The sequence below is a fragment of the Grampus griseus genome (assembly GCF_964374135.1).
Source record: "Grampus griseus genome assembly, chromosome: 10".
Taxonomy (NCBI): domain Eukaryota; kingdom Metazoa; phylum Chordata; class Mammalia; order Artiodactyla; family Delphinidae; genus Grampus; species Grampus griseus.
Genome location: NC_139004.1, coordinates 100457669 through 100484056, shown reverse-complemented (window position 1 = coordinate 100484056; position 26388 = coordinate 100457669). Strand labels below are relative to the sequence as shown.

At 44.5% G+C, this 26388-nt stretch overlaps 1 protein-coding gene across 1 annotated transcript in view; it reads left to right on the top strand.

The window, feature by feature from the left end:
• LOC309828299 (uncharacterized protein C3orf20) overlaps window positions 1-26123 on the top strand; it is a gene marked incomplete at both ends in the record, with an annotated part of 32892 nt that extends 6769 nt beyond the window's left edge. Inside the window, 9 exon segments of the mRNA XM_082663543.1 lie at window positions 1164-1299; window positions 2294-2337; window positions 2340-2375; window positions 2378-2576; window positions 12592-12744; window positions 13513-13633; window positions 19241-19372; window positions 25021-25144; window positions 25762-26123. Of these exon segments, the coding sequence (XP_082519669.1) occupies window positions 1164-1299; window positions 2294-2337; window positions 2340-2375; window positions 2378-2576; window positions 12592-12744; window positions 13513-13633; window positions 19241-19372; window positions 25021-25144; window positions 25762-26123 (1307 nt within the window).
• Window positions 26124-26388: the final 265 nt, after the last annotated feature.

The window sequence follows — 26388 nt, the reverse complement described above, 5'->3', positions numbered from 1 at the left end:
CAGCATAATAAAAGGATTATACAACATGACACTAAACAGGATTTATTCCTGGAATGCAAGCATGGTTCAACATATAAAACTCAATCATTGGAACTTCTCTGGTGGTCCAGTGGTTGACTCCATGCTGCCAATGCAGGGGGCCCTGGTTCGAACCCTGTTCAGGGAACGAGATCCCACATGCCTCAACTAAAAGATCCCGCATGCCGCAATGAAGATCCCGAGTGCCACAACCAAGACCTGGCACAGCCAAATAAATAAATATTTTAAAAAATTGAAAAGAAAGATTTGGTCTATACCTATAATGGAATATTATGTAGCCTTAAAAAGGAAGGGAATTCTGCAATATGTTATAACATGGGTGAAACATGAGGACATTATGCTACATGAAACAAACCAGTCACAAAAAAGACAAATACTGTATGATTCCACTTATAGGAGGTACTTAGAGTAGTCAAAATCATAAAGATAGAAAGTAGATTGGCAGTTGCCAGGGGCTGGGGGTAGGGGAGAATGGGGGGTATTGTTACAGAGTTTCAATTTTATAAGATAAAAAGAGTTATGGGAATAGATGGTGATAACGGTTGCACAACACTGTGAATGTATTTAATACCACTGAACTTGCCTCTTAAAATTTAAGTCGGTAAATTTTTGTTATACGTATTTTACCACAAGCACACACAAAAGCCCGCAAAACATCACAGTCTTGAGTCTCAGTTGATATACTCTGCCCTCTGCCGAAGGCCGAGGTAAGCCAGCATCAGAGAAGTGTTGAAGCCCTTGAGCCATTGAGCCATTGAGATGGAGCTGGGACTTTTTGTCTTAAGTCAGAAGTGTCACAAGGGAATCCCTTCTGCATCCACCACAGCCATGTGTGTGCTGTCTCTACCCAGGACCAGGCCGCCCTTGGGGAAATGTGGCTGGATTCACCACTCTGCATGAGTGTTCCTGACACACACTCGGTTGACTCACAGAGCGCCGCCTCTGTTTCATCAGTGACCTGCTGGGGATGCTTATCCCTGGAAGCATAAATGATTCCCACAGTTATTTTGATTCTCAAGGGATGCAGCTGTCCTGCTCTTCCCGCCCCCTCACCCCAGGTGAACATGACATCTTGAGAAACCATTTTCTAAAACCCTCCCTAACCTGTTCATCTCCAGCTACAGGCAAACCCCCAAATTTGGAAGAAGTAGTCTTGACATCCCCACAACGAGGAGCGGGAACCTCTGCCTCTGAGGTTATCGAGTTCAGCGACCCCTGCCCTGAAGCACGGGAGAAGCTGCAGGAGATGTGTCGCCTTGTGTGAGCACCTTAGTGGTTGGGGGTGTATGGGAGAGGAGGGCACAGCCTGTGTGTGCGTGGAGGGGGATCACGGACATGTTGGCTACCCCGTGCCCCCAGCCACAGTGACAGGGTGATAGTTGTCCCTCACACACAGGTCCCTAGTCCTTCCACAATCACAGTCATTTTCAGTCCTACTATGACCTTATGAGGAAGGCAGGTTTATTCCCGTTTTACAGATGAGGAAACTGAGGTACCCCAAGCACATGGTAAGGCATTGTCTGAGGTCCCACAGCTCAATGGGCCTGTCCCAGGGCAATGTTCTTTGCCTCCTCACCAGTGAGACCCCTTTGCATGGCTTCTTAAAGTTTACACACCCTTACAGTTAAGAATGTTTATTTCTTGACATAATTTGTCAGATGTTCTCTTAGAAAAAAAGGAACAGCTCTCAAAACAAAAAACACTGACATGGGTGATTAATGGTATTTATGATTTTGTGTGTCCCACAAGTCCGAGCAAGTGAATCTGCGTTCCTCCAAAGGCCCGGACCATGGGCCATAAAGGATTTCAAACCTAGTTACATCTAAGCATATATGTGTCCTGGGGCTCACAGGCCACTGTCACTGCAGTCGTAGAATATGTGTAGAGGGCAGCCACCCAGTTTGCTCCTTACTGTGACATTCCAGAAGGAAGCTGTCTTCCTTTGTAAGCTCAGGATTGAGAGGTGATCAAAGCCTCCAGCTCTGCCACCCCGTTCCACACGCAGCTCCACTCCATGGGTCCCCACTCCTGTGCAAAAGGTGGAAATCAGGCCAGGGCCGGTCTCAAAGGGGTATGGGGACCTTCCCAGTTCTTCCTAAAAACATTACCTATAAGGACGAGGGGTTAGGGTAGGGACAGATACTTTGGGGACAGGGAAATGGAATGGGAGTCTGGGGAGCTGGGGAGGGGCTGTAGAGAGTCTGGTGAGTGAGAGGCAAGTGGCTAGAAAATATGTTGGTCTCCTTCCCTGCAGAGAAGCCGAAAGGGTATCGTGGAAAGGGAGGAATATCTTCTACCCATGATCTTACGCAACTACAGGGCAAAGATGCCCCCTCATCTATGTCTACCCCCAAAGGGGTTGCTCAGATCCCAAGTTCCCACCATCCGCACCCTCCAGGTGCTCAGACTTCCACTCCCACCCCTCACCAACCTCCTGCCCATCATCTTCACTTGGACCGGTATTCTCAGGAATGGAAGGCACCCAAGAAGGCCATCAAGTTGCATTACACCTTCTATGATGGGTCCTTCTTCGTTTAGTATCCTTTTATTTGGTGCTTCCCTTTCTCCCCAGCAGCTCAGCCCAGAGAACTCCAGGCTTTGACAAAGCCAGAGTGTTTCCTTTGGCTTTTCATTTGGTCAGAGAAGTCTGGTGACGGGTCCTCTGGGATATTAAGAGTTTGTTCAGGTCAGAGAAGAAGTACCAAGAGTCAAGCCTCAAATTCAGTCCTGATCAACCAGTACGTACTGAACCCGACTATCTGTGATTACGTGTCAGTGCGGGCTGGGGGTGCAGCAGCAGTTCCTGCCTTCGAGGCTGTCCCAGGTGGGAAGAGATTGGAGACACAGAACAATTCATCTCTAGCCGAGAGAAGGTGATAGGAGACCCTCCATCCTGGGGGGGGGGGTGTCTTTGTCCTTCTGTCCCAGGCTCAATGGGTAAGTACTGTGGTTCTTGCATACTTTGCCCCCAAGATCCCTGTATTTGGAGTCTAACCCGCACTGCACATACCCCACCTGGCACATGCTCGGGTTGATCTGCAGCTGAGGTCTGGCGGTATTCATGAGAATGTGGGCAGCTGGGTCCCAACCTCGGGGTGTGTGAGTGGCACAAGGGGACACATTTTCTCGTTGAGAATCTGGTGAAAGCTATAGACCCTCTTCCCAGAAATATGAACTGATACACATGCATGTAAAACATTTCCTGTGATTGCAGGGGGTCTGCAGACCTTCAAAGCTTGTCCATGCACCAAGAACCCTAGACTGAGGAAAACTAAGATTTCTAACATGCAGGGTAAAGGCTGAGAGTTATGCATATTTTAGCATGAATGGAGTCAGGTTGCTTTCTTCATTCACAGATGTTTATCGAGTATTATATGCAATGATTAATGGAATGGAGTGAATGTACCACTTTACCTTAGAGGGAGGTGGCTCTCTGAGCCGTCTCAACAGGCGGCTCGGCAGGCCTTTCTGGCCATGGCCCCCCTCGCTTCCTTTGGCCTCCTCTCCACTGAACTGGGAGTTCAGAATTGCAGTGCCTGTCAAAGGAGTCCTATGGTTTCTCTGACCATAAATGAGTGCATTCATTACCCTCTGCTCAGCCCTGCTTCCAGGGCACCTTGTGCATTGAACTCAGCACACACCTTCCCAGGCAGCTGCTGCTCACAGGGGTCATGGGGCTCCCTCTCCCCCCTTTTCTTCCTCAACACTGCATTGAATGGGACCATCACCCTGAACTCGTGAAGCCGTGTCCGTGAATTAGGTTGCTATTGGCAGGACCAGAGAGGGGTGGACAAGTGTAGATCAGGGGATCAAGGTACTGCAGACCAGCCTGCTGGGATCCATGTTCCCTTCCCTGCCACAGAATCCCAAGGACCCCCTGCTGGGACCACCCGAGACCTCAGGCCATCGATGCTGGTGCGCTTGACTCAGACCCCAGTGATCTTGGTCATTAATGTATTTCTGCTGTGGGAGTCCCAAGAGGCCTGGATTCTAGGCCCAGTTCTTCTTGGTGACCCTGCATAAGCCATTCCATCTCTCTGGGCCTCACTTCTCTCCATTATAAGGTGAGAAAGTTGGACCCAGTGATCTTGAAGGACAGCATCTGCGTTACTGTGATCAAATGGCCAAAACACACGTGCAGGTGTTGGATCCCTCTGGATTAGAGAAAATGTTTGGGAGACACTTCCCTCCCTCATGGGTTCCACAGAACCCTGGACTTGGCAGCTAATTCTGTCTTCACGGAGACTGCTGGGCAAAACTTTCAGGTAGAAGTGATGTGTCTGCCCTTGGATTGCCAAAAAGCTCCAAGCCCCAGTGGGTTTGCACTGGTCAGTGTCAGACCCCAGAACCATCCCCGGCATCGCTTTCATTTGGGCTGTCAGCATCTCCTTGGACCTCTCTCCTCAATGGCTGAGTCTCCTGTCAAACTTCCCTCAAGTCCTTTTTTCATACAAAGATACAACTCACCACATTAAAAACAAACCATAATCCCCATGTGCCCAGTACTGTGCTAAGTGCTGTTCCTTTAGGGATTTGTTGAGCACTCAGAACTGCTGTGTGAGGTGCACTTTTTTTTTTAATATGTAAAATGCACATAACATTTACCATTTTAAGCATTTTGAAGTGTACAATTCAGTGGCATTCATAGTGTTGTACAACCATCACGACTATCTAGTTTCCAGCACTTTTTCATCACCTCAGAAGGAAACCATGTACCTAATAAGCAGTCACTCCCCATTTCCCCTCCCCCACAGTCCCTGGCAACTGCTCATCTCCTTTCTGTCTCTATGCATTTCCCTATTCCAGACACTGCATATAAATGGAGTCACACAGTATGCGGTCTTTTTATCTGGCTTCTTTCACTTAGCATAATGTTTTCGAGGTTCTTCCATGTTGTAGTATGCATCAGTTCTCCCAGTTCCCCGACCAGGGATTGAACCCCAGCCCTTGGCAGTAGAAGCACAGAGTCCTAACCACTGGACCTCCAGGGAATTCCCTCCTTTTGTTTTTTTTTTTTTTTTTTTTTTTTGCGATACGTGGGCCTCTCCTGTTGCGGAGCACAGGCTCCGGACGCGCAGGCTCAGCGGCCATGGCTCACGGGCGTAGCTGCTCCGCGGCATGTGGGATCTTCCCGGACCGGGGCATGAACCCGTGTCCCCTGCATCGGCAGGCGGACTCTCAACCACTGCGCCACCAGGGAAGCCCCTCTCCTTTTGTTTTTTTGATTGGGGTGAAATTCACATGACATAAAATCAGTCCTTTTAATGTGTACAATTTAGTGGCATTTAGCACATTCACAGTGTTGTGCAACCAACTCCTCTATTGAGTTCACCCCCAAAGAAAATCCTATACCCATTAATTGGTCACTCCTCATTTCTGCCTACCCCCAGGGGCAACCACCAATCTGTTTTTTTGTCTCTATGGATTTGCCTATTCTGCACATCTCATATAAATGGAATCTTACAGTATGTGGCCTTTTATGCCTGGCTTCCTTCACTTAATGTTTTCAAGATTCATACATGTTGTAGCATGTGTCAGAATTTCCTTCCTTTTCGTGGCTGACTAATATTCTATTGAATGGATATACCACTTTTTAAAATCCATTCTTTCATTTATGGACATTAGATTGCTCCCACCATTTGGCTAGTATGAATAATGCTGCTATGAACATTCTTGGAGAAGTTTTTATTTGCACACTGTTTTCATTTCTTTTCGGTCTATACCTAGGAGTGGAATTACTGGGTCATATGATAATTCTATATTTAACTTATTAACTTATTATGAAAACATTCAGAATGTTTTCCAAAGTGGCTGCACCATTTTACATTCCCACAGCAATGTGTGAGGGTTTCAATTTCTCCACATCCTTGACTATACTTGATATTTTCCAATTTTTAATTTCCAGCCATTCTAGTGGGTGTGAAGTGATACCTTGTCATGGTTTTGACTTGCATTTCCCTAATAACTAATGATTAGGAGCATTTTCATGTGCCTTCTTTGTATAATCTTCTTTGTAGAAATGTGTATTCAAGTCCTTTGCCAATTTTTTGATTAAGTTGTGAGTTCTTTTTATATTGTGGATACTAGACCCTTATCAGATATATAATTTACATATATTTTTCCTGTACTGTGAGGTGTCTTTTCATACTCTTGATAGCATCCTTTGATATACAAAAGATTTAAATTTTGATGAAGTCCAGTTTTTCTATATTTTTGGATTTTATATCTAAGAAACTATTCCTTATTCCTCTGTTTTCTTCTAAGAGCTTTATAGTTATAGCTCTTAGGTCTAGATCTCTGGTCCATTTTTCAGTTGATCTTTGCATATAGTATGAGTAAGGGTCCAACTTCATTCTTTTGCATGTGGTTCCCAAGTGTCCTAGCACTATTTGTTGAAGAGACTGTTCTTTCCCTCATTGAATGGTCTTGTCGCCCTTGTTGAAAATCAATTGACCATAGATATATGGGCTTATTTTTGGACTCTTAATTCTGTTCTGTTGATATATATGTCTATTATGCCAGTACCACACTGTTTTATTATCACTTTGTAGTAAGTGTTGAAATCAATAAGTGTGGGTCCTTCATCTTTATTCTTTTCTTCAAGATTATTTTGGTTATTTGGGTACCCTTGCAATTCTGTACGAGTTTTAGGATCAACTTTTCCATTGCTGCAAAAAAGATTGATGGGATTGTTAGGGATTGCATTGTATTGGGTTGGCCAAAAAGACCCTAAGATGTTACAGAAAAACCCAAACAAACTTTTTGTCCAACCCAATATCTGTAGATCACTGTGGGGAGCATTGCCATTAACAATATTAATTCTTCCAATCCATGAACACCGGGAACAAATGATCTGAAATGCTATATGAGCAACAACTACAATAGAAAAGTAATAAACAAAAGGAAATGATACCGTTTACAATAACATCAAAAAGGATAAAATACTTTGGAATAAATTTAACCAAGGAGGTGTAAAACTCGTACACTGAAAACTACAAAATATTGCTGAAGTAGAGAGGACTGAAATGAATGGAAAGACATCCCATGTTCATGAAGGACAACTTATTTCTATGTGTTGGTGTTGTATCCTGCAACTTTGCTTTGCATGTTTCTAGAAATTGGTCCTTTTCAACTAGGTTACCTAACTGGTAGAGGTACAGATCTTCATATAATTCTCTTATGATCTTTTTTCATTTCTGTAAGGTCAGTAGTAATGTCTCCACTTTCATTTCTGATTTTAGGAATTTGAGTCTTCCTTTTTCTTTCCCCCTCAGTCAGTGTAGCTAAAGTTTTGTTAATTTTACAGATCGTTTCAAAGAACCAGTTTCGGGTTTTGCCAGTTCTCTCTATTGTTTTTTCTGTTCTCTGTTTTGTTTTTCTTTTCTCTAATCTTTATTATTTCCTTCCTCTGCTAGCTTTAGTTGTACTTTACTGTTCTTTTTATAGTTCATTATGGTAGAAGGTTGGGTTATTGAATTGAGATCTTTCTTCTCCTGTAATATGAATATTTAAAAAATTTTATTAGTGTGTAGTTGATTTACAATGTTGTTAGTTTCTGCTGTACAGCAAAGTGAATCACTTATACATATATCCACTCATAGTTTTTTAAATTTTTAATCTTTTTATCTTTTTTTAAATTGAAGTATCGTTGATTTACTATATCCACTCTTTTTCAGATTCTTTTCCCATACAGGTCATTACAGAGTATTGAGAAGAATTCCCTGTGCTATACAGTAGGTTCTTATTAGTTATCTATTTTTTATATAGTAGTGTGTATATGTCAATCCCAATCTCCCAGTTTGTCCCTCCCCCCCTTTCCCCCCTAGTAACATAAGTTTGTTTTCTACATCTGTGACTCTATTTCTATTCTGTAAGTAAGTTCATTTGTACCATTTTTTTAGATTCCACATATAAGTGATATCATAAGATATTTGTCTTTCTCTGACTGACTTACTTCACTCAGTATGACAATCTCTAGACTGTATAAACAAATGAAATAATGCCATTTGCAGCAACATGGATTGGGCCTAGAGACTGTCATAATGTGAATATTTATAGCTGTAAATTTCTCTCTGAGTACTGCTTTCACCTGATCCCATAAGTTTTGGTATTTTGTGTTTTTGTTTTCATTTATCTTAAAGTATTTTCTGATTTCCCTTGTGATTTATTCTCTATCCATTAGTTGTTTAAAAGTGTGTGCTTAATTTCCACTGTCTGTGAATTTTCTAAATTTCCTTCTGCCAGTGATTTCTAGTTTCATTCTGTTGTCAGAGAATATACTCTTTATGGTTCCAGTTTTTTGAAATTTATTGAGACTTGTTTTGTGGCCTAACATACTGTGTAAACCAGAGAACAATCCTTGTGAACTTGAGAAGAACGTGTATTCTCCTGTTGTCAAGTGGAATGTTCTGTATATGCCTGGTAGCTCTAGTTGGTTTATACTATTGTTCAAGTCCTCTGATTTTCTGTCTAGTTTTTCTAGCCATTGTTGAAAGTAAGGTAGTGAAGTCTCTTTTATTGTAGAACTATTTCTTCCTCTAATTCTGTGCATTTTTGCTTTATATATTTTAGGGCTCTGTTGTTAGGTGTTTATATGTCTATAGTTGTTATATCTTCTTGAGGTATTGGCCCTTTTCTCAATACATAATGTCTTTCTTTGTCTCTTGTAAAAATTTTTACTAAAGTCTATTTTGTCTGATATCAATACAGCCACCTTTCTTTTGGTTACTATTTGCATGGAATATCCTTTTCCATCATTTCACTTTCAACCTAGTTGTGTCTTAGCATCTAAAGTGAGTCTCTTGTAGATAGCATATAGTTGAGTAATATATTTTGTTTTGTTTTTATCCATTTGGCAGATCTCTGCCTTTGGAGAGTAATCCATTTATATTTAAAGTAATTGATGATATGGGAGGACTGAATTCTGCCATTTTGCTGTTTCTTTTCTTTCTTTTTCATGGAAAGGCATTTTATTTTTATGTATGTATGGGGGCTGCATTGGGTCTTTGTTGCTGTGCACGGGCTTTCTCTAGTTGTGGCAAGTGGGGGCTACTCTTTGTTGTGGTGCATGGGCTTCTTATTATGGTGGCTTCTCTTATTGTGGAGCACAGGCTCTACGCACAAGGGCTTCAGTAGTTGTGGCCCATGGGCTCAGTAGTTGTGGCTCGCGGGTTCTCGAGCACAGGCTCAGCAGTTGTGGCACATGGGCTTAGTTGCTCCGTGGTGTGTGGGATCTTCCCGGACCAGGGATCAAACCTGTGTCCACTGCATTGGCAGGTGGATTCTTAACCACTGCGCCACCAGGGTAGTCCCAAGGCATTTTATTTTAAATACAGCAGTGTGTACATGTCAATCCCAAACTCCCAATCTATCCCTCCTCCCACCCTTCTCCCCAGTAACCATAAGTTCCTTCTCTAAGTCTGTGAGTCTATTTCTGTTTTGTAAATAAGTTCATTTCTTTCATTTTTTCTTCTTGGATACAGCATATAAGTGATATCATATGATATTTGTCTTTCCCTGTCCTACTTATTTCACTTGGTATGATAATCTCTAGGTCCATCCATGTTGCTGCAAATGACATCATTTCATTCTTTTTAATGGCTGAGTAATATTCCATTGTATATATGTACCACATCTTTATCCATTCATCTGTCAGTGGACATTTAGGTCACTTCCATGTCTTGGCTATTGTAAACAGTGCTGCAATGAACAATTGGGGTGTGTTTATCCTTTCGAACCATGTTTTTCTCTGGGTATATGATGAAGAGTGGGATTGCTGGATTATATGGTAGCTCTCTGATTGCCTTTTCTCCACACTTTCTAGTTATTTTCTTATTGGTTTCCCTGGTATAATGGGTTGAATAATGTCTAACAAAAATTTATGTTTACCTGGAACCTCAGGATATGACCATATTTAGAAATAGGGTCTTTGCAGATATAATTATTAAGATGCAGTTATATTGGATTAGAATGAGCCCTAATCCACTGATGTCCTTATAAGAAGAGAAAACAGACACACAGAGAGGGAAGAACACCACGTGATGACTGAGATAGACGTTAGAATGATACATCTATAAACCAAGGAATGCTAAAGATTCTTGGTAACCACTAGAAAAATAGGAAGAGGCAAGGAAGTGTTCTTCCCCAGAGCCTCCAAGAATATGGCCCTATCAGCACCTTGATTTCAGACTTCTAGACTCCAGACTGTGAGAGAATAAATTTCTGCTGTTCAAGTCACCCAGTTTGTGGTACTTAGTTACAGCAGCCTGAAGAAACTAATTACATTTGACAACGTATTAGTTTGAGTTAAGACCAACTTAGCCTCAGTAGCATGTAAGACTCTGCTCCTATACAGCTCCATTCCTCCTCCTTTATTTTGTTGTTAACAGAAATTAACTCTTTATACATACATTGCCATTAATATAGATTTACAAGTATTGTTTTATGCATTTGTTTTCTCAAATCATATAGGAAAAAAGGAATTATAAACAAAATAATAATACTGAATTTTATATTTACTTATGTAGTTACCTTTACTGGTGTTCTGTTTTCCTTTGTTTGTCTTTGAGTTACTGTCAAGTGTTTTTTCATTTCAACTTTAAGGAATCCTTTTAGCATTTTTTGTAGGGCAGGTGTACTAGTGGTGAACTGTCTCAGCTTTAGTTTATCTGGAAAAATCTTAATTTCTCCTTCATTTTTGAAGAATAGTTTTATTCAATATAGAAGCCTTGGTTGATAGCTTTTTTTTTCAGCTTTTTAAATATTTCATTCCAGTGCCTCTGGCCTTCTTGGTTTCTGATGAGAACTTGGCCACTAATCTTATTAAGGATCCCTTGTACATGACAAGTCTCTTCTTTTGCTGCTTTCAAGATTCTTTCTTTGTCTTTTTGCAGTTCGATAATAACGTGGCTGTCTTTGAATTTATCCTACTTGCAGTTTGTTGATCTTCTTGAATGTATAGAGTCATATCTTTCATAAAAATCGGGGAGTTTTCAACCATTATTTCTTTCTGTCCCCTCACTTCTTCTGGGACTCCTGTTATGCATATATTGGTCTACTTGGTGGTGTCCCACAGGTCTCCTAGGTTCTGTTCATTTTTCTTCATTCTTTTTTCTTTTTGCTCCTCAGGCTGGATAATTTCAGTTGTTCTGTCTTCAAGTTCACTGATTTTTTTCTTCTCCTGCTCCAGCATAGTGCGAAATCCATCTAATGAATTTTATTTATTTTTTGGTTTAATAATTAATTAATTTATTTATTTGTTTATTTTTAAATTTAATAAATTAAAGTATAGTTGATTTACAATGTTGTGTTAGTTTTAGGTATACAGCACAGTGATTCAGTTATATGTGTATATGTATATTATTTTTCAGATTCTTTTCCATTATAGGTTATTACAAATTATTGAACATAGTTCCCTGTGCTATACAGTAGGTCCTTGTTGGTTATCTATTTTACGTATAGGAGTGTGTATATATTAATCCCAAACTCCTAATTTATCCCTCCCCTCACTTTTCTCCTTTGGTAACCATAAGTTTGTTTTCTATGTCTGTGGGTCTATTCCTGTTTTGTAAATGAGTTCATTTTTTTAGGGTTCCACATATAAGCAATATCATATGATATTTGTCTTTGTCTCTGACTTACTCACTTAGTATGTTAATCTCTAGGTCCTATATGTTGCTGCAAATGTCATTATCTCATTCTTTTTTATGGCTGAGTAATATTCCATTGTGTGTGTGTGTGTGTGTGTGTATGTGTGTGTGTGTGTGTGTATAACACATTTTCTTTATCCATTCATCTGTTGCTGGACATGTTGGTTGCTTCCATGTCTTGGCTATCGTAAATAGTGCTGCAGTGAACATTGGGGTGCGTGTATCTTTTTGAATTATAGTTTTCTCTGGATATATGCCCAGGAGTGGGATTGTAGGATCACTGAAATTCTTCCTGTCTGGGGCACTTCTGAAATTCTGGCAAAAAGGATAGTAGCTGCCCACACCATATCTGTTTTAGTCAGGACCAGTGCTCCTTGCGGCCTCCTAAGTAGGAAATGAACAGGGAGACATTGTCTACTCTTCTAGATTGGTAAGAAGGGGAAGCAGCCTAACAGCATTAGAAATATCCTGGCCTCAGAGTTCAGATACTGGCTCTGCCACTTCCTGTGATGTGATGTAAGGCAGATCACTTCTCTGCACCTTGGATTCCTCATCTGTTGGGTGAATAACTTACCCTGGTTTGTCTGGGACTTTCCTGGTTTTATCACTGAAAGTAATGCATCTCAGGAAACCCCTTACATGCAGGGAAACCCTACTCATCTGTGAGATGAAGGTAATAGTACCTACCACAGGGTGGTTGTGAGGAGTAGAAAGAGGATACAGGGAAGCACCCAGGGCATGGTTGGTTCCATAGTCATTTAGTTGTTACTTATGCAAAGTGCAGAAGACTGGGAATGATGTACCAAACAGCTAAAACACTGACATGTAGACTTGCTTTCCATGAGGCACCTAAGAGCAGAATTCTGAGAGTTTTCTGTTAGTTCTACTTAACAATTTCTGCGAGCTATCCCTCTGGACACATCGCCGTGTGTCAGATCCCCATGTGCTGCAGAGGGAGAGCCATCACCTGCCTCTTTAATGACACACCCAGCTTCTCCTTCCTGGCCGTGTTCAATGCTGAAGGCCAGGGCTGCATTCCCTACAACCTGAAGGCCTGGTGAGTCAGTTGGGGGAATCTTGGCCCCATGGAAGTATCTCTGAGGGTGACAAAGTGGGGCACCGAGGTGCAAAGTAGGAGCCCCTGGGAAAAAGATGGACCAGGCAGTGTCCAGAGATCTAGGAAGACAGTGTGGCAGGGCCAAAGCAATGCCTGTAGGGACATAGGTGCTTTGAGGCCCTTACTTGCTGGATTCATGTCATAGCCAATGAGAAGGGAAATTCCCCAAGTCCTACTCCACTTGTTCCCGCCAGAGCACTGAGATCTTCACTGTTAGCTAGATTCATGGAAGAATTCTTTAGGGAAGGGAAGTGTTTTATACTAGGAAGCAGTGTAGGAGAGGCCATGGGTAGCACATATTCTTGGTAGCCAAATGTTGATTTTGTCTGATTTTCCTAAGGAACTGTTCTAGGAGGGATTGACTTACTTTCATGTGACGGTTGTTCCGTTTCCCATTTTGGTGCCTGAGATCTTATATGCTCAGGCTCCTGGGCTACGGGCACACGTTCCATTTCTCTCCCCCTTGGGTTAGGCCTGAGCCTCCACCATCTCCTTCAGATCTGACCTTCCCAGCAGACTCCCCAGTAGCATCAAGAGGTGTGAGGGGACATCAGACCATGTTAGGTTGGGTAAGTAGGGCCACCTGCAAGAGTCCACAGTTCCTCCACCTGGGGCAGAGTCTCAGAGCCCTGCCTGCCTATAGCCTGTAGTGATGGGGGATTCCTTCCAGGTCCTGGAGGAAGCTCCTCATTTATGTATCTCTTCTAGCTGCCCATACGTCTTGGTGTTGGATGAAGAAGGTGGGACCGCCAACGACTACAACGGCTATGTAGTCCACAAGTGGAGCTGGACCTCCAAGACAGAGACTTTGCTCTCTCTGGAATACAAGGTAGGGGTGGGCAGCAGAGGTGGGGCTTGCCACTGGGCTGTCCAGCATTAAGAGCCAGAGGGCTACCTGTATGACAGGAGCCCTAGCCTCAAGGAGCTTGTAATATCAGAGGTTCCCACGTTGATGGGCAGTGGTCCAGGGCTGACTGAAGTGAACTTTTCACCAGCCTACAGCAACTGTTGGCTGCTGTACTGACCTTTCTTGGTAATATGCTTCCTGTTTTATTTTTATTATTAATGATATTATATTTTATAGTTAAAATGTCCTTTATTTTAGGAAGTAACTGTTACAGTAGTTTGATAGTTTTATTTTTAATGCCTATGTGTGGCAATAAGAAAAGTAATTCTATGTTGGTCTCCCCAGTTTTTGTTTTTATAGTTTTACTATCTGTGAAACAAAAAAATCTGAGAGGTAAAGGAAGCTGATAGACACAAATCCTTTTTTCATTCATTTGGTTGTTCAGCTATTCATCAAAGAGTTATTAAATAATAAATGTTTAATTACTAATATTAAATAATAACTTAATACATTTAATATACTAATAAAGCAATTAAGTGTGCTTGTCACTTTACCTATGGCAGAGTTTCTCATCCCTGGAACTACTGACTTTTTGAGATGGATAATCCTTTTAATAACTGTGCATTGTAGGATATTTACCAGTATCTCCCTAGATGCCAGGAGTACCCCCTCTCCTAGTTGTGGCAACCAAAAATATCTCCAGACAGTGCCAAATGTTTTTGGGGGGCAAAAATCACCTGTTGTTGAAAATCACCAATCTAGGGGATAGAAAGATAGACAATACCCCTCAAGGAACTCAGAAATCTAGGGGAATAATAAGAATATGTGGTAGAAAAGTATAAGGGCTGTGAGAGAAGGACAAGCTCATAGGATTGGGATTCAGAGAAAGATCACAGAACATAGAATCCACCCAAGGTAAGAGTTACAGACAGAAGCACTGTTAGAGTTCATGGTAGGGCTCAAGCATCCTGTCTCATGCCCTTCCTGTTCATCCTCTATGTTGACCACTGGATTCTCATTCTTATATCTCGATTCCTGTAGACCATACCACTGCTCAGAAACATTCAATTCCTTGAACGTGTATCACCCTTCCTACCCCAATGTCCTGAAATATAATACATCTTCTCTCTCTGCCAATCCAAATTTTCCCTCCTTCAAAGCCCTACTCAGACTTCCTGTTCTCATGGCACTCCAGTCCACACCCATTTCTCTCTTCTCCCAGTGCCCACTGTCTGGATTAAAAAGTAATCCGGACTGAAATGACAAATTTCAGTCATTGTACAATTAGTCATGTAATGAAGAGGTTCTCAGTTGTGGCTGCATATCAGAATCACCCATGGGACTTTAACAAAAATATAGATCCCAGGCACAGCCCTAGAGAGATTGTGATTCAGTTGGTCTGTCGTGGGTTCTGGAGTTTGTAGTTTTCACAAGTCTTTCTATTGCTTGACCAGGTCCAAGATCTCCAGTCCAGGAGTGTATTGAGTTATTGCCTTACTATTTAACTTTTTGTAGTTATATGAAAGTTTACAATCCAAAAAGATTATAAATTGGTTGCAGGCAGACACCATATGTTATATGTCAGTATGGCCAAGTGGACAGAGAACTCTGGGATGAGGGTCTGAGGAGCCACGTACTAGTGTCAGCTTTGCCAAACCCTGGGTGTGCAGCTTTCTGAAAACCACTCAGCTTCTCTGAGTCTTGGTGGCTCATCAATACAAGGTGGGTCACAAGAGCCTCCCTCCTGCCTCACACTGCTTTTGTGAGAACTAAATGAAACAGTGGTGGGGAAGGTGCTTTGACACACTAAAGTGTTTCAGCAGTGTGTCTTAGTTCATTATTCTGTTCCCTAGAGCTGCATACAGAAATGCACAACAGGGGCTGGTACAGTCAGGAGTGGCCTGGAACACAAGTGGCCTTGAGTTGTAACATGAGTGTGTGTGCATATTATTCTCATAGATACAGATAAGAAGGAGGGAGAGCATTCTGGATAGAGGAATATCATCTGTAAAGGCTTGGAGTTGGGACTCAGGGTGGCATCGTTAAAAGTTCACAAGTGCTTCTCATGAAAGAAACGTAGGGAAGAGCTGTATGTGTCAGGGGGGTGGAGGTGAGAGGCACTGGATGTCATGCTGAGGAGTTTGCATGCTGTCTTGGAGGCTGCAGTGGCAAGTTTGTTTCTGCCCAGATATTTATCGTTCCCAGCATTTTCATTCCTCTCTGAAAATCCAGTTTCCCTCCAGTATCATTTCTCTTCATCCTGAAAAACTTCCTTTAGCATTTCTTGAAATGGAGATCTTCTGGCAACAAATTCTGTTTTCTTTCATGTGAAAAATGTCTTTATGAAAGAATATTTTTGCCAGATATGGAATTCTGGTTGACGTTTTTTTCTATCAGCATTTTAAAGATGTTCCACTGTCTCTGTCCTCCATAGTTTCTGATGAGAAGTTTGTAGTTATTCAAATCATTGTTCATTTTCTCTCATTCCTTTCAAGATTTTCTCTTTTAGTTTTCTAAGTTTGACTATGATGTGTCTGCATGTGGTTGTCTTCATATAAATTCTGTTTGGGGTTTACTGAGCTACTTTAATCTGTAAATTCACATCCTTCAACAAATTTTGGGGAGTCTTCTGCTGTTGTTTTAGGGGAAGAATGCACTCCAGTCTCCTTCCTTTTCTTCTGAGACTCCAATTACATGTATTTTAGACCTTTTATGTTGTCCCAAAGGTCCCTGAGTCTCTGTTCTTTTTGTTGTTGTTCAATATTTTTCTGTTTACTTTTCAGATTGGATAATTTACATGGATCTATCTCCAAATTCACTGACTTTATTCTGTCATTTCCATTCTGCTGTTATGCTAATCCTGTGATGTTTAAAAATTCCAGATATTTATTTTCAACTCTATGATTTCTGTTTAGTTGTTTTTTATATTTTTTGTTTCTCTGCTGAGATTTCCTAATTTTTCTTTCATTACAAATATATTTTCCTTTGTCTCATTGAGCATAGTTAAGTTAGCTGCTATAAAGCCTTGTCTGGTAATTTCAACATCTGGGACATATCAGACAGGATTGGTTATTTGTTGCCTTGAGAACAGCTCACACTTCACTGGCTCTTCACATGTTGAGTTATTTTGGATTGCTGACATTGTGGATGTTATGTTTTAGAGTCTCTGAGTTCTGATGTATTTCTCTGAAGAGTGTTGATTTTTTTTGTTTTAACAGGCAATGGGCTTGTTTAGACTCATAATGCAAACTTTGTCTCACCCGCAGTGGGCAGCAGCTCAAATCTCAGTTCAGTTTTCTGTTTCCCTGGAAGTAAACTGCCTTGAGTTTTCACTGCTCACACATGGTTCAGGGATCAGCCAAAGCTGTGGACTGTTTAATCATAGCATTTGGGACTCTACTTCTCTGTCCCTTCTGTAATTCTCTCCTTACTTTTCTGTGACTGTAGTTGACCCCAGGTTTTGTCCTTTGGTTCTTTGGGCCAGAAAGAACTCATCCCATGTTGATCCTTTTAAGTTTTGACTCTTCGAAATCTGCCTGCTTTTGCTTATTCTTCTGAGCCTTTGAGTAGTTGTTTTTTGTACTTTTTCCAAGTTCTGTGGGAGGATCATCCTGTTAGGACCTGACTCAGCTATAGTGGGAGTATAACCAGCTGGTTAGTTTTTAAGCTGAGGGCTGCTATGCTCCATCCAGCATTTATGTGGAAGGTTGACTGGAGAGGGAAAGATCAGCAGATGGGGCTAGTAGAAAGACTAGTTAAGGAGTTACTAGCCAGACTTGACATGATGGAGGGTATTAGTAATATTTTTTAAAGGGGCCATTTCAGTAAAATAAATCAGTGGCATTCAGAAATGGGCTGTAGGGGATAAATGAGAGGAGGAGGGAATTATAGATGACTCCACATGGAGTGTGTGTGTCTGGGTGGAAACAAAGCAGTTTCTGAGAGGCTCAGAGACCCATATGGTTTTTGATGTGCTAATTGGGCTCAGTGGACATCTCTCTCTGGACAGGGATCCTCACCTAGAACGAGAGATTGGGGATGATATGCACGTCATATACATGTGGCTCACGAACTCCCAGGAAGATGAGCAGTGGCTGAGTTCACAGAGCACCATCGTTGGGACATTGGGAAGAGGAAGAGAAACCACCCAGGGGCCAAGATAATTAAAAACAGCTCTACCAAGCTAAGCCCTTTGCTTATTTTACCTGTGAAATCTGCTTAGTGCCCCAGAGAAAGATTCTGTTATTGTCCCCCGGCTCAGAGAAGCTAAGCAACCTGCCTCAAGTGTCCAACCACAGTGCTTGAGCTCCCAGCCACAGCTCACAGCTCTGTTCTACAGTCTCTAGAAGGAGAACTGGAGCAGGTAGTGTCTCTCTTAAGTGAGAGTGATCTACAAGTTTGAAGATGTCACACACTTGGCAGGAAGATGGTCATGGATCAGATGTTTTCAGAGTGTGGAAGGGGACTAGCATCCAGGCTGCAGAGAATGAGGAAGGGGCTGGATGGTGAGGAAATTGAGTGTGGACCTTTGGACCAGCAAGTGGAATCCTAGAAGGAAATGGGAGGAGTGAAGATGGAGAGCACTTTCTTAGTTCCGAGGAGTTCTGGGGCACGTGTAGGTCAGGGGCTGTAGAGCTACAGATGCCCAGGCCCTGGTGGGGCCACTGTGCATAAATAACTCTCTGCACACCTGAACCATCCAGGGCCTTACGTGCACGTTGCTCTGCCACATCCTGACAATATCTGCTCGTCTTTGGTGTGGGCCTTTGTGACTTAGAAAGCCACTTCCATAATCTTTATCTTATTTGAACCTAACACGAGCATTTTGACTCTGATATTGAAGATTGGGAGCTTCAGGGAGGCCCAGTGGCTTGCTAACCAGAGGCAGACCTGGGACTCACTCCAGGCCACAGAGTTCTTAGTAAGGAGTGAGTTGCTATAAGGGCAACTCACCCTCCCTGTGTTCTTCTCTGGGACTGCTACCTAGGAAATCCCACCATTTTGGAAGTGATGAAAAAGGGTGGCCCCTCCTCAGGGGAGGAGTGGTGACACATTTGGTGACTGCAGGAGAGGGAAATGAGCATGTGTGGCACGACCCTGGCTAGGTTCCCTTTTGCCATCTGCCCACCCACCTGCAGAGGGGTGAGGTCTGGTCCCCCTGCCAAGGTAGCTCTGCGTGCTTTCCTAGTCAGACCTGGTGCCTGGGTGGACCCAGCATCAGAATCAGGGACAGTGTTGGCTTCTGACTCCTATCCAACTCTACCAGAGCCAAAGCTGACTCGCCTGTTGGATCCCTGTGTCTCCTTCACAGTTGGTTACAGGTTTGGGTTGGAAAGGGAAAGGGCAGGGGTAAAGAACCATCATTATTTTTTCTGCTTATCCCTCAAAGAAAAATTGGAATTCCTATGTGTTCTCCCTGAAAACAGGATTCTAGCATAATAACCAGAAAGATCTTACAGCTCTCTTAGGCCCAAGCCAAGAGGGGTTTTGTGTTTTGTGGTTTTCTGTTGTCCCCCCTACCCGGTCAGGAACGGGTAGGTGGGACAACAGAAGCAGGGATCCACTGAGTCCTGGTTTTTTTATCCACAGGTGAATGAGCAAATGAAGCTGATGGTGCTAGGACAGGATTCTATCATGGCCACCTTTACCTCCCTGAATGAGACAGTAACACTCCCCATATCGGCCAACAGCTGTCCACATGTGACATCGCACAATAAACGGGTAAGGCACACAGACCAGTCACCCAGGCCTGACCCCAGAGTGTTTTAACATGGATTGTCACTTTGGAATGCCTTTGTTCTTCCTGCCTCCCCTACCCATACAAGGCCCCACCTCTTTACCTGTCTAATGGACTTGTACTCATCGTTCACTGTCTGACTTTAGTACCACCTTCTCTGTGAAACTTCTATCAAGAGTCTTTCAGGGGCTTCCCTGGTGGCGCAATGGTTGAGAGTCTGCCTGCCAATGCAGGGGACACGGGTTCGTGCCGCGGTCTGGGAAGATCCCACATGCCGCGGAGCGGCTGGGCCCGTGAGCCATGGCCGCTGAGCCTGCGCATCCGGAGCCTGTGCTCTGCAATGGGAGAGGCCACAACAGTGAGAGGCCCACGTACCGCAAAAAAAAAAGAAACTGTATTGGCTCAATAAACTGAAAAGTCAGTCTGTAGATAGGCAGCATCAGGCATGGCTGGATCCAGGCCCTCAAAGGATTTCATCAGATCTTCCCATCTCTTGGCTCTGCCTTCCTCTTCGTTGGCTCTGTTTCCAAGGAGTTTCTCTTATGGTGACAAGATGGTCATGAGCCTCTCCAGGCTTATTGTTCTACCAGCTTTGGTCTCCCCAGGAAAAAGAGGAGTTCTCTTTGCTAAGCACTTCAGTAGAGGTGCCAACACCAACATCATTGGCTCCATCTACTTCCTGCACCTGAAATGTTCTCTGTGGTGAGGTATGTGTGTTGCTCTTACTAGCCAGGCTCGAGTAGTCATGTCCATCCCAGGAGCCGAGGGGTGTGATCAGCCCCAGGTATACCACTCGGGCAAATGATTAGGCAGGAGTGTGTTCCATAAAGGAAAATCACGGTGCTGTTACCAGAAAAGGGAGATATGATGCCGGATAGAGTAACTGCCCATGTATTGATGACCCTCTCCACCACCCCCTTTCCCATCCCAGGTAGAGTCTGCCTGTCCCCTTGCTCAGCCCTCCCAGCAGTGACTCACCTCCATTCCAACACTGCTTTATTTACAAGCCAGCCTTCTCTACCAAAGTGGGAATTCCCTGTGATTCCTACAGGTACTGTTGCCCTGAAGCACAGGGACTGCTTCAAATGAAGCACTTGCTAAGGGGGTAGGTGAGCCAATGTTGGAGTCTGGAAACTCAGTTCTTCATTCACTGGGTCTTTGTGGATCCTACTGTGTGCCTGGTCCAGAGTCAACATTGTGGAAAGAGATGGAGAGGATGAGGGGACAAAGTCCCTGATCCCTGAGGAGTTTATAGTCTGGAAGAGAATAGTTGACATTCACCATGAGACTGGGGTGGCCATGGGCTCCTTGGTGGCACTGACCGCTGGCATTACACACAGGGGATTGGCTCACTCAAGAAGCCTCCTTGGAGTGGGAGCCGGGGGGACCACACCTCCCAGTCTTCCCGGGGCCAGTCCCGGTTTACGCCTATCAGCCCAGGAGTTATTAGTAGCATCCCTCTTAGAAGTGTCCCAGTTTGGCTGATAAATTATAGTCACTCTGAAGGAGGCGTTTGCACTGTGAGGGCATTTGCCACCACATGCCAACAGGCTCGCAGGGCTGACAGAGCCCATAGGAGCAGCCAGCCCCACGTCTCCCCTTTACATGGGGACACGCGAGGCTGGCATTTGTTGGAGACCCATGTTATCTAAACAAGACACAGAGAACACCTGTGTTTTTCCTGGAGGGAAGCGTTACACCTGTTTTTTTCACTGCTCTTACATTTCAGCAGCATTTCAACTTCATTAGTTCATTAGCTAATTCAATAAACATGTATTAGCGGGCTTCCCTGGTGGCGCAGTGGTCGAGAGTCCGTCCGCCTGCCGATGCAGGGGACACGGGTTCGTGCCCCGGTCCAGGAAGATCCCACATGCCACGGAGCAGCTGGGCCCGTGAGCCATGGCCGCTGAGGCTGCGCGTCCAGAGCCTGGGCTCTGGAACGGGAGAGGCCACAACAGCGAGAGGCCCGCGTACCGCAAAAAAAAACACCCCAAAAACATGTATTAGCACCTGCCGTGTGCCGGATTGGCTGCTGGGGATGTCGAAGTGAAAGAAGCCTCACTCCCTCTAGTCTCTGAAATACTTTCACTCTAATGGAAGGGGCAAAAGCATCAACACAGGTTTGTGATCCAGCTTGACTGGTGTGGTGTGTGGGAGAGAGGGGCGCTGAGGGAGCTGGTGGGTTCGTTAAAGGGATCTCATTGAGCACCCAGGAAACTCAGATGCCAGTGACTTCAGCCTACATTCCTCATGCCAAAGAGCAAAACAACGCCAGGATTTTGAGTCCATCAGGGCTGAGATGACTGCTGATTGATGAGTCCATTCTGTCAATTTGTATGACAATGAGTCCATTCTGTCAATTTGTATTTTAAAAAATGTGCATTTACTTATCAAAGGCAATAGATAATAGAAAAATTTTTGTTCACATAAAATTGCAGTAATGCTTTGTTTTTCTGGCAACCTCTTGTCTGGTAATCTCTGAAATTTGGAACATGGCTAAGAACCAGGACGTAAGCAGTTGAAGGCCCCCATGAACAGCTGAGAGAAATCACTCTAAGTTCCATGTACCGAACATGTCCTCTTGGCCTAGGAAATCCCCTCAGTCATTAACATCTTATGTTTTCTTAGCTAAATGCAGCCTTAGAGAGCTAGAATCAGAGGTCCAGAGCTGTGCAGTCCAATATGGTAGCCAGGAGTCACAAATGGCTCTTGAGCACTTGAAATGTGACAATTCCAGGCTGAGATGGCCTGGAAGTGAAAGCACACGCTGCACTTCAAAGACTTAGTGTGAAAAGAGAATGTAGCATTTCTTATTGATCATTTATTTTGATTACATGTTGCAATAATCATATTTTTGATGTATTGGGTTAGATAAATATGTTATTAGAATTAATTTCATCTTCTGAGAATGTTTTTATCTATTTATTTATTTTTGGCTGCGTTGGGGCTTTGTTGCTGCGCTCAGGCTTTCTCTAGTTGTGGTGAGCGGGGGCTACACTTTGTTGCAGTGCACGAGCTTCTCATTGCAGTGGCTTCCCTTGCTGTGGAGCACTGGCTCTAGACACGCGGGCTTCAGTAGCTGTGGCTCACGGACTCTAGAGTGCAGGCTCAGTAGTTGTGGCTCACGGGCTCTAGAGTGCAGGCTCAGTAGTTTCTGTGCGCGGGCTTAGTTGTTCCACGACATGTGGGATCTTCCCAGACCAGGGCTCAAACCCGTGTCCCCTACATTGACAGGCGGATTCTTAACCACTGCGCCACCAGGGAAGTTCCCTGAGAATGTTTTTTTGTTTGTTTCTTTCTTTCTTTTTTTGCGGTACGTGGGCCTCTCACTGTTGTGGCCTCTCCCGTTGCGGAGCACAGGCTCCGGACGCACAGGCTCAGCGGCTGTGGCTCACGGGCCCAGCCGCTCCGCGGCATGTGGGATCTTCCCGGACTGGGGCATGAACCCATGTCCCCTGCATCGGCAGGCGGACTCTGAACCGCTGCGCCACCAGGGAAGCCTGAGAATGTTTTTAATGTGGCTTCAGGAATGTTCAAAGCCACACATGCAGTTCGCATTATATTTTTAGTGAACAGTGGGGATCTAAAGGTGGAATCCTCATTAAGGGAAGCTTGCAGAGGCTGACAGTGCGGAAGGAGGCTGGAAGTTATCTATTAAAAAGAACATTGTAACTCAAAAAGCATAACCATCTTGGAGACATCTAGCGTAGGGATAAACAGACAAATACATTAAAACAGCTTCTGAAAACCACTGCATTCTAGAGGATAGTTGTTGATGTTGACCAAGGAGACTGACTTGCCCCAGAGCATCCTCGTCTTAACCTCTTCTGTTTGAGAGAGCAGGGTGGTGTACTGTATATTACAACCTTCTGACTAGATAAACAACAACAAATGAAGACTTATTGTGGGTAACAGGATTTCCAAATGTTGACCCTAGCTTCCAGGTTAAACATCTTGGAATATTTTTATGTGAAATCTCGAGGCTGGCAGAGAGCCTCAGCTAGGAGGTGGCCTCAGGCCTTCCCTTTCCTTGCTGGGCCTCAGTTTCCCAATTTGTATAGTGATGTGTAAAGGCCCACCCAGCTATCCCACACTTCTCTCCTGGGACTTTAAAAATCCATTCAACTGCAATCGTGTGTGTGTGTGTGTGTGTGTGTGTGTGTGTGTGTGTGTGTGTTTGGAGCTGGCTGTCACCCACTCATCAGCAAACCTGTGGCCATCTAGGAAAGCTGAGGGGTGAGAGTAGGGTGGTTTCTTCCCTCACACTCCCTGTCAGTGGAAAACTTGTTAAACCCATCACCCTGGAAGGAACCACCCATCAGAGCGATAGGCAGAATGGCAGTCCCAGCTTTTATAGCCCTGCGGCCAGGCTCCTCACTAAATTTTCTATCAAGACAGCGCTTTGGAAGCAAGGAAATGGCTCAATTTAAATGCTTTATTAGCCCAGTGCTGCCTCAGATCCTTTTGGGAAGCAAGACTGGATATAAATTATAAATAAATAAATAAAATTAGCCCAGAGGCAGAGGTTGGGGCCAACAAACAGAAGGATGGTTGAGGCTTTGCTATTAATTGGAGCATCGTTTACAGAAGCCCTGCCTACAGGACAAAGAGGGATACGTGGCTGACTTTATCGCTCTTCAGAAAGTCTGTCCACCACTCACCCTGCTCTCTCCACCTGAGGCTTCAATTCTGCAGAGGAAAAATTATTTCACACCTCCTCTGTGTGAAGTGGGAGATATAGACTGCATGGACCCTGCCTTCAGGGCTGACGAAGTTTAGGGATAAAGAAAGTAAAAAGTGACCAGAACCCAGGGCAAGAAGGACAGGAATGAGCAGATGTGCAAGCTCAATGTGGGGAGTGATTGCTGGTAGCTTAGCAAGTCTGTAACGCCTTCCTGAAGAAAAAGTCACACCCTGATTGCCATTAACTTCAGAATCTGAACCTAGTTCCGCCCCGGCAGAGGCAGAGGTTGAACTGCAGGGCGGCCTCACTGTCCCATAGGAGCTCCGGAGCCAGTGTGGCCCTTCGGAGTAATCCTGAACTGAGGCCGGAGGCCTGGGACTTGGTGCCCATGGGAACCAGTCAATCTGTGTAACCCTGGCCTAGGGCAGTCTCTCAGCAGAGAGTGGCCAGCAGGGTGAAGAGGGTTCTGTGGGTCGTGCGATAGAGGGAGACAGGCAGCAAACGTCCAGAGAGGCGTTTGTCCATCCAGTTATTCATAGCGCAACAAGCATTAATTGAGTGCCTTCTGTGTGATGGGCACTTGGACACAAAGGAGACCAAAACCCGATCCTTGTCCTCTAGGAGCTCAGAGTCTGGCTGGGGAGACAGGCTCCCACGCAACTGATCACTTCACAAAGGGCTAACCTCTGTCTTCAGGCTGCATAGAGAAAGTGGTGAGGGTCCAAGGCAAGGAACAGTTCTGCCCAGTGCAACCAACCTCCCTGGGGGGGGACGTTTGAGGTGGGTTGGGTCAGTGTGTGGGGATTCACTGGGCTGAGGGGAGAGAGGTGGGTCCCAGGCAGGAGCGGCACATCCTCTAAGCCAGGGCTTAGCCTTGTGGTCACTGGGCTGGGCAGACGGCTCCTGGCGGGGCAGGTGACAATGCCCTTCCCCTCGGCCTTTCCCCAGATGACCCGCAGAATCAGCAGCATGGATGAAAAGATGTCTAAGATGAGTCGGGCCCTGGCAGAGATCAAGAGGCGGTTTCAGAAGACAGCGTCCCAGTTCATGAACTCCGTCCTGCTGGCGGCAGGTAAGGAGACTATATAGTACGATTATAAATCTTACTACCTAGCGTTATAAATATTTCTTTGTTTTCCCATCCCCGCCCCCCACTCCTGCTTGGAGTTCCCAGAGGCAGGGAACTCCTGTATGGGGTCATCTTTATGACCAGTGCCCAACATTTAGTAGATGTTTGGTAAGTGAATGAAGAAATGAGAGGCCCTTGGCCAGTCTAGCAGAGAAAGCAAAAGAAAAATAAAACAAAGAACATAGATGGAAATGACTTAAGTCTGGAGGCACAGGGAACAACATGGATGCATAGTGTACCCAGCCTCTACATTGAGTGCATAGTGTACCCAGCCTCTACATTGAGTGCTATAAAGGACACAAAGCTGAATGAAACACAGGCCCGTGGGGGAGGATGGATCAAAGCTGGGTCTTGACAGATGGCCAGAACTGAGATTGATTTGTTCTTCCATTCAGCTAGCACTTACTGATCCACTAGCTGCACTAGGGTGGGAGCACTGGGCCAGACAACGGGAGGCAGCAGACTGCGAGAGTGGCCTGGAGGGGGAGCTGTGCAGTCTCACAGCAGGGCATGGCGGCCAGGCCACGCCGGGGAGTGACACCAGTGTCTTCTGTTCAGAGGCTTGTTCACCGTAGAATATCCGGTAAAGGAAGAGGCAGAAATCATTCGGACCAGATTAAGGTCCGGGCCCTATCCTGAGCACGCCACCAAGCTGAGTTTATACTCAGGAGAAATCCTTTTATTACGATCTCAGTCAGCCCGACCCGAATCCTCAATTGGAGAGTCTTCGAAGGAGGAGCCTGTGTTGGCTCCTGTGAGCACCACTCGGAAGAAACCCATCAAGGTCCAGGCCAAGGCCACAGTCACACCCAGGTGGGCTTGGGCCTTCACTTCTTCCAGCTTCTGTGTGTCAGATGCTGAGATGGGTAGTAAACACGCGATGGTGAACAAAACAGATGAGGCCCCTCCCTCTTGGAGTTGAAATTTTAGGGGTGGGGAAAGATAGAAGATAAACATGTGAAGAGCTGAACTATTTTAGTTAGGGATAAGGCTGGGAAGAAAGCAGACCGGGGACATGGGTTAGAGCCGAGGCTGGCAAACTGTGGTCAGGGGCCAAATCTGGCCCCACTGCCTGCCTTTTTTATGCGTGAGCTAAAAGTCGTTTTTATGTTTTTATTTTTTAAAATAAATTTATTTATTTATTTTTGGCTGCATTGGGTCTTCATTGCTGTGCGTGGGCTTTCTCT